General features: G+C 49.0%; 1 protein-coding gene across 1 annotated transcript; it reads right to left on the reverse strand.

Annotated features, from left to right (window-relative positions):
• LOC133453480 (E3 SUMO-protein ligase CBX4-like) lies at positions 1-6,247 on the reverse strand. The gene is made up of 5 exons (XM_061733100.1): positions 6,118-6,247; positions 5,873-5,916; positions 5,262-5,327; positions 3,903-3,969; positions 1-2,491 (listed from the first exon to the last, which is right to left on the reverse strand). The coding sequence occupies exons 1-5, from the start codon at positions 6,184-6,186 to the stop codon at positions 1,040-1,042; spliced, it is 1,698 nt and encodes a 565-aa protein (XP_061589084.1). The 5' UTR covers positions 6,187-6,247; the 3' UTR covers positions 1-1,039.
• Between the last annotated feature and the right edge of the window lie 1,947 nt (positions 6,248-8,194).

Raw genomic sequence — 8,194 nt, forward strand, 5'->3', positions numbered from 1 at the left:
TCACCTGCAATCAATTTATTGCAAAACGTGTCATAGGAGGTCTCGACTTCCCCATGAGAACGCAGGCGCGCTGCCGTTCTCACAGAGCAGCTGAACGCACCACAGATCACATGGCGTTGGGAGGGACTCCCCCCCCTTAAACGTTGGCATTTATAACATATGAAATGTGGTTTTTACACACTGTAATTGCTGCCTTGTTGCAAAATGCCAAGATAAACCCATTCTGTGCTGGAAAAAAACAATGAAAAGTCGATTCAAAGAGCACCTGATGGATCACCCAGGTCAACCTGGTGCAAGACAGAATTTACAGAGACTGCTGTTTCAATCAGATTTGGAGATAAATGAGCTTAAACACACTGAACGGATAGTAAATGACGGGACATGTATCAAACGGTGACCATGAATAATCGGCCATTTCCATTTTCTCTCATCCTTCGTTTCCACCACACAAATCATATCTATTGACAGGAAAGGTGCTTCATTTTTCTTTATCTGCTTGTCCGAGCATGCCTAATGGCAGCATCTGTCCAAGCAGCATGCATCCGCCTTTACAACTGTACATCTGTTACACACGCACGCACGCACACACACATACACATACACACACACACGCAAACCCACACACCTGGACACAGTGTAACTTACCATGATTCAATAAACTTTTCTTCCTTACAAAATTCTCTACAGTCGCCTGACATTAGCTGGGAGTATAAATCAAAGGACATCCATAGAAAATTGAAGAATATTTACAAAAGTAAGTGCATCTTTGATTAAAGTTTAGTCATTCATTTGACTACATTTGACCCTTTAGCCATATTTAATATATTTGAAATTAGATACTGCATATGATAAAATCTCCAGAAGTAACAACAGGCCAAGCTTCAGAGTACAAATATGGAAAAAAATGCAATAAACATTGCTTAAAAAAAAAGGAATCTGAACTATACAGAAAGAAAAAGTTCATTTGTACATTCAAGGTTTTCAAAAATACAAATATATCCGTGTATATCCTGTACATGGTTCCAGTTGCGGGGCTGTGTTATGTTGTGAGGTATTCCTTGAACGTCACCGTGAGGCAGTTTGCAGTAATGTCCGTGATGACTATATTCCCAAGGAAAGGCTGGAAGGAAGGGAAAGTCTCCTCTTTCCTCTTTTCGGGGTTAGAAACGGCTACAGACTCAACGTTGTCCTCTGCCGGTGTGTGTGTGTCAGACTGAGTTTCCGCCGGCGTGTCTGTCCTGGTCTGGCCTTCGTCCCGCGCCAGCGGCTCGGCCTGCGTCTGCGTCTCCGGCTGAGCGGCAGAGCAGGCCGGAGACGTGGACCTGTGGATGCTCAGGTCCATGGGCTCGTCCTGATCGGCGTAGCCGCAGTCCTGCGGCCCCGCCGGACTCTGCTGGCCGTTTTGGCTGCAGCTGCTGCTTTGGGAGGCTGAGGAAACGGCGTCGGGGACGCTGACGCTCCTGCAGCTCAGAAACCTCTTACTACTCTCATGTTCCCCCGCGTCGGAGAGGTGTCGCTTTAGTCCTTGAATCCCACCTTGGCTGCCTCTTTTGTCCGGCACGGGGGGAGCGCCCCTCTCCAACGGCAGGGGAAGCAGATTAGGCTTGCTTGTCAAACGTAAAGGATGATCCGCTGGAAGCTCCCCCTGACTCCTGACCTCATCACGCCTCCCCTGCTCCGTCACAGTTAGCTCCACAAGAGGCGACTGCTCTTTTTCTTTGGGGAAATCTGCATTAAATCCAGAGCAGAGGACATTTGGTTTGTCTTCCAGCCGTTTGGTAAATCCATTCTTGAGGCCGAGCTTTTTCACGAGCTTCATCTTCTCCAGGTGCTTCTCCATACTGCCGTCCTTTTCGTGCGGCTGCTTTCCGGCCGCGTCAGAATCCCCGTTCTTAATCTTGTCGGCCTGCAGTCCGTTTTCCATGTACTTGCTCATGACGATAACAATCCGCCCGTTCTTGTTCTTGTTCTTGACGATCTTCAGCTTGCGGCTGCTGCCGTTGGCCTGTGGCGAGGCGTCCTCCTTGGCTTTGAGCGGCTGCTGCTCCTTGTGGCGGTTGAGGTCGGCCGGGAGGTTCTTCAGCTCCATGGTGATGTCCTTCACCTTGGTCAGGCAGCCCGAGTCCTTGTCCCGCACCCACTTCTGCTGCAGCACGGGCGGCAGGTTGTAGCCCTTGTTGCTCAGCTCCGGGGCCTTGAGCTCCCGGGGTTTAGCGAACACGGGCTCGTGGGCCTTGAGCTCCGGCTGGTAGTGGTGGTGCTTCTTGCTGTTGAGCTGGTAGTAGAACTTCTTGCCGGGGGCCTGCTGCTCGGCCTCGCGCTCCCGGCACAGCGGCTGGTACTGGTGGTGCTTCTTGCTGTTCAGCTGGTACTGCTGGGCCTGCGGACGCAGCATCTGGATGGGGCTGGACTTCTGCCGGCGGTCGTCCTCGTCCAGGGACGCCTCCTGGAGGTCCGCCAGGATGTTGGACCTCCTGGCAAAAGAAGGCACCTACAAAGCAAGATAACAGTTATTAGTCAAAGTCAAAGTCAAAGTCAAAGTAGCTTTATTGTCAATTCTTCACATGTCAAGACATACAAGGAATCGAGAGGACGTTACCCACTTCCCTCGGTGAAACATATACATTGCGCAGGCACAACAGATAGACAAGACATTTCCTAAAAAGTTTGCATAAATACAACATTTACTAGTACTAAGATGGTAGTGCAAAAGGCAATTTTTGTAAAAAAAAAGAAACATACTTTAGGGTGTATTTGGACATTGACAGTGCAAGTATTGATCAGGAGTAGCAGCATACGTTTCTGTATAAGTTAGTTAGGTTATTGTAGTGCAAAAAGGCCATTTTGTAAAGGCTGCTCAACTTCTCATTCTTTTACGACAATTCAATTCAATTTTATTTATATAGCATCTATTACAACAGAAGTTGTCTCTAGGTGCTTTCCAGAGATCCAGAACATGAACCCCCGAGCAATTATTACATAAACAATGGCAGGTAAAAACTCCCATAGTGGGAGAAAAACCTTAAGCCAAACAGTGGCAAGGAAAAACTCCCCTTTAGGAGGGAAGAAACCTTGAGCAGGACCGGGATTATAAGGGGGGGACCCTCCTGCTGGAGGACAAAAAGAATTATGAGCTTTTCTTTTTAAGGGTACATTATTTATTAATGCAAATCTACAAGGTGCAACTCAGAACTGTGCTCTAATTAGGGCCCAGGAGCTGCGATAAATGCCAGCAGGCTTGACAGGCTCTTCTAAGGCCCCTACGAGGCCTGGAGACCATGTCCACACAGCTCGTCCGCAGGCCTGCGCAGGACTCCTGCCCTCAGACTGACATTTCGGAGCGTCTAGAGCGGCTCTGACCTCAGCTCGCAGGAATGCCACGAGCTGCTTTGTGTCCCGTCCCTGACTTTGTCCAATGTGTTACCACCAACACCCTCCTGGGAGGAATAAAAACCCTGCTCCGAGGGGTTCCCTCGGCCTTTCGGGCCCTTGATTGATGCACCGAGCGAAACGCTCAAAGGCATTTAGCGAGGACTGTAAGTTGAGGAAACGTAAGCCTTGAAGATTAGATGGATTAGATGCTCTGCAGATTTCAGACATGCTTCCTGTACCATCGGGCTCCTGCTCAGGCTCGGATCAAGTGACGGCTTGTGAAGCCAGAGCAGACACGTTGGACCTAACAGGAGATGCTCCGAGTTGCATCATCAAACTGGAAAAAACAGGATTTCCAGAACTTTTGAAGCTCAAATGCAAGAACTGTAGACACTAAATATCTACACGATGAATGTTATTATTAAAAGGGTTTTTTCCATTCTGAATTTTGCCATTGATGCCAACATTGTTTTTTATCTCTAGTTATGAGTCTTGATTGATAATCAGGAGGAAAATCCTGCTCCTCTCACCTGAACCAGGAGGTGCTTGGGCTTGGGCCCTCTCTTGCGGTATCCCATCAGCTGCTCCTGACGTTCCCTGTGGGAGTGGGAAACAGTGGCCAATCAGCATTTCAGCGAGACGAGTCACTGTTGCATGGCAACACAATGTCACGGGTGTCCTCCTCAGTCTCAGTTAGGAAACACAGACCCCATGTTCGCTCATCCACTGAGCGACCCTCTTGTTCCATGGGGGTCGTAAATCACGCGCGGTCCTCCCTGAACAACAGCAACTGTCCGGTGGGATGTGGTCACCCTCGTTGACTAGTAAAGTCCAAAAGCCCCCCCCCTCAGACCTTCGGCAGCTTTGCTCCGTCTCCATGCAAGTCTTTGTGAGGCAGTAACTCAATACCGCAGACAGGAGTGATGTCAGATTCCTCCCCCACCCTCCTCCCCTCACATCTAATTACAATGACGACTCAGTGTATTTTCATAGCCTGGCATTCAGACGATTTGGCTCCCCGGAGAGACGCACAATTAGTTTCAATAAAAATCCCTCCCCCTTTGGAGGGAGACGGAGATAATTGCAAAAACAGTTGCAGAGCGATGTCGGTGTTTTGCTTTCGCCTGCGACCTGCGCCTCAAAGGCTGCTGCGAGCAGAGGCCGAGAGGAAAGCCAGTGACAGCTTAACATGCCACACATTTGAGACATTCAATTACGCTGCCCTGCAGCTGTGGGGCCAGTCACTCGTCAAGACTATTTAGCAATTAACCAAGCAGCCAAAGAACTTGCTCGGGTTTAAATGTCAAGCCTGTTTTAATATGTAAATGTCCTGGTTTATGGTAATTAGTCAGCCATGATTGGCTCACTCAAGTCTTGCTGTCCTCTTGCACCTCTGTTACATCAGAACACGAGTTTAAACTTTTGCAGCAGGGAATGATGCAATGTGCAGGTTTGACACTAAAACTGTCATCAAATCTTCAGGTTTCCTTGTGTTGGATGTGCATGAAAGTCGGATCTCCAAGACGTGTGTAACTCTGGAGATCTTGAGACAGAAACAGTGAACCTTAAGGCCACTAGTAGGCTGAGGTGAATATTTCCTGAGGTGTCCTCCAGGTGACTGGCCAGGCTGGGATGGCGGGAGGTTGGGTTTAAGCACAATAACCGATGCTGTGGCAGCGTTTCCCCTGGTAAGCTGACCCTGGAATGACTGCAGCTTTAGTCCTAAAATAAATGCTACAATCAGTCTGGCACATGATGGAGAAAGCTAACAGAAGCCAGCTAGTCTTAACTACAGACATCCGGGGAGTTCCTGTGGACAACATCTGGGAATGCTGTGTTTCTATGCTGTTCCCAGCTGGACGCACCGCCTCATTTACTCCTGAACTCACCTGTCTTGGAAGGCATCGAGCAGCCTCGGGTCCAGGATGTTCTCCTCTGGCTCCCAGGTGTTGTATCTGCACAGAAAGCAGAAGGAGGAGGTGTCAGACGCTGACAGACGCTCGGGGATGGGCACTGACGGAGGATGACGGAGGATGGTCGCGCTCTCCACCTGATTCAATCTACGACATATAAATCCTCCCACAGCTTTCATCGCAGGTCTGTACATGTGTAAACACGAGGAGACACTTGCCCCCCGCCTCCCCCTTCCTACCCCCCCGTGTGGACTCTGCTGTAATAAATCAAGAGTAACTTTACGCGCCGCGTTGGGGGGGAGGCCTCCAAACACGCACCCGCATCCACATCTACGGGCACTTCTTAAACACAGTGTTCAATTATAGACATCCCCTCCTTTAATTGGCACACTGGGGATTGCATACATCGTAAAACCACATCCATCACCACCGGGGGCCCCACGGCGGGGGCCCGGAGCCATGACGCGCAGCCAACCGCCCTTCCCTTCTGCGCGCCCACGCTGTCAGAAACGCTCCCAGTCAGCCAGCCAGCCGCGCACGCTGCTGTTTTTGAATGTGCTGCGATCCGGTTGGCGGTAAGGACTTACCTCGGTGACCATCCTCTCCACTTGACCAGGTACTCGACCCTCCCCTGTGGATGAAAACAGGGAGACTCGGTCACTTTTACGCGGCGCTCATGCGCCCTCGCGACTAAATGCATGGGGGTAAATAAACATGCAATGGATCATGCGTTAAAAAAAAAATCAGGACATGAGGAAAGCACGAGATCCCAGCCGGGTCTGGATGCGCATGTGTGAGTGTGAGTCTGTCATCCAGAGGCTGCGAGACAAACCTTCCTGCTGCGCTTCTTCTCGATGCTCTCCACCGCAAAGACGTGCTCTCCCGCGGCGGGCAGCTCCATTTTTCCAACACAACGGAGCAGCCTCTTCTGGGGTTTTTTTTTTTGTTGACCCCTTATCCGTTTTTTGCAGGTCGTTTCTCCCCCCCCACCCCCTCCGTTATTGTTCCCCTGCTTCTTCTGGGATGTAAACGCAAGGCCCCCCGCTCCTCCTCCTCCCCCGGTGTCGCTGCGCGTCTCGCCTCTTCTCCCCTCGGCTGGACGCAGCCGCTCTGCAGACGAGAGGAGCTGCAGCCACAAAACACTTCATGCAAATAGCCCTGGACGTGACGTGTTCCGGGGGGAGGCGGGGGGGCGGGGCCGGCTCCCCGCGCTGCCTTCATGGCGCGTCGGAACAAATCTCATCACGACTTCACAGTGGAAAGTACGGCGTGTCGGCGCGTCTCGGTCTTTTTGCAATAAATAATTAAGGCCACGTTGCATTCCTCACGCAAACTGATAAGAAATCTTTGTGAAAAGAGTTCTACGTCAAGTCTAACAAAGATACACAGACTAACACAGATTAAAGTCCACGCAGATGAAATATTTGGGGGTTGTTGTTCCAACTGTGCACATATTGGATGTTTTTGTTTTTCTGCCTCTTTCCGTGGTCATTTAACATAATTTTGACCCATTTTCATGCATCATTTAGGCATTATTAGTTTATTTGTTGTAATATGGAAGCTATGTTGCTGATAAAGAGTAGTCACGCCCCATCATGTGACACTCTGATGAAGGCAAAAGACACGTCAGGTAAATGACAACTTAAACAATCTTTAGAACCAGCAACGTTTAATTATAATGTCAATCATTTTGTTTCTATTTTTGTGTGTATGTGCATCTTGTTTGGTGTTTTCTTACTCAACGTGGAAGTTTTATATCAGTTTTTGGCCTCAGACTTAATCCCAGAGTTATTTTATATAACTCAACAGCTCTGTCATGAAACTAAGGGCCCTCACCTCTCTGAGCCTCATGTGCCATTGCATAGAAGTTACAGGTGACTTTGTTCACCTTATTTACAAAAAAAAAACTACCTTAAAGTAGAAATATTATGCTGTCTTTTAAAAAAGTTGTCAAGTTCCTGATGTCTCAAAGAAATGTCTCAGGTTTGCTTTTATAAAAATACCACAGGAATACAGTTCAAGAGCTCCCGACTAAACCATCTTGACCCATGTTTGAAGCAGCAGCCTTAAGGGGGTGGAGTCGGCCTCGCCCCCTCCTCCTGCAGGGCATGTCTTCTTTGAAGTCAGTAGGTGTTTTTAGATTGGATCCCGCTAATATCGCTGGATGATGAACGCGTGGTTAACGTGGATTGGATAATATAAATGCAGGACGTGTTATTTGCCACCCTGTGCCTGAAGGCGAGTGAGGGGAGGGAAGGTGTTACCTTCACCTGTTTGGGTGTGTAGGATGATGTATTATCCCTACATCAGCAGGATTTATACGTCCCCCAGACAGGTGTCACAGTTTTTAGAACGAGGATGGATGAACATCTGGATATTTAGGCTGGGTTTTGCTTCTTGCAAAGCTCCAGTTTATCATTTCTGTTGCCACTTGTTCAAACAATGGACCATCATCCTTTGTGGTTGTGGACATACGTCGGTTTATGGCGTCCTCGGCTCTGAGGCTGAGGAGCCTGCGGATAAAGGTGCTACCTGTGACGTCCTGCTGCTGCTGTTACTCTCATCAGCCGTTTCCTTGTTGCAATTATACCCCTGAACCTGTTTTTCTCCACATTATGTCTTCTTTATAAGGAGAACATAATGTTGAAGCCAAGTTACTTCTAGATGTGTCAACAGGAGCATCCTCTGAAACCGGTCATTCTGGAAAGTCAGAGACACCCCACTTACCGTACCTTCACACCGCAGCTTCACCTTAACGCTGGATGAGTGCTGCGTCTAATGTGCTTTTTCTACAACCACATTTCTTCCTGCTGGCTACGAAAGCAGAAGTTGGTATCAGTTCTGTCCCAGGACTCTTGCAGCCACGTGACTGAGCCAAGCATCACCCCAACTTCAGAATTCACCATGTT

The sequence above is a fragment of the Cololabis saira genome, chromosome 1 (genome assembly GCF_033807715.1).
Source record: "Cololabis saira isolate AMF1-May2022 chromosome 1, fColSai1.1, whole genome shotgun sequence".
Taxonomy (NCBI): Eukaryota; Metazoa; Chordata; class Actinopteri; order Beloniformes; family Belonidae; genus Cololabis; species Cololabis saira.

What these genes read in the sequence shown, in the direction of transcription:
- LOC133453480 (XM_061733100.1), bottom strand. Translation starts at nt 6,186, where the DNA reads ATGGAGCTGCCCGCCGCGGGAGAGCACGTCTTTGCGGTGGAGAGCATC. An exon ending in AGAAGAAGCGCAGCAGGAAG is followed by an intron (nt 5,917 to 6,117) that starts GTTTGTCTCGCA and finishes TTTCATCCACAG; the next exon opens with GGGAGGGTCGAGTACCTGGT. An exon ending in CCAAGCACCTCCTGGTTCAG is followed by an intron (nt 2,492 to 3,902) that starts GTGAGAGGAGCA and finishes CTTGCTTTGTAG; the next exon opens with GTGCCTTCTTTTGCCAGGAG.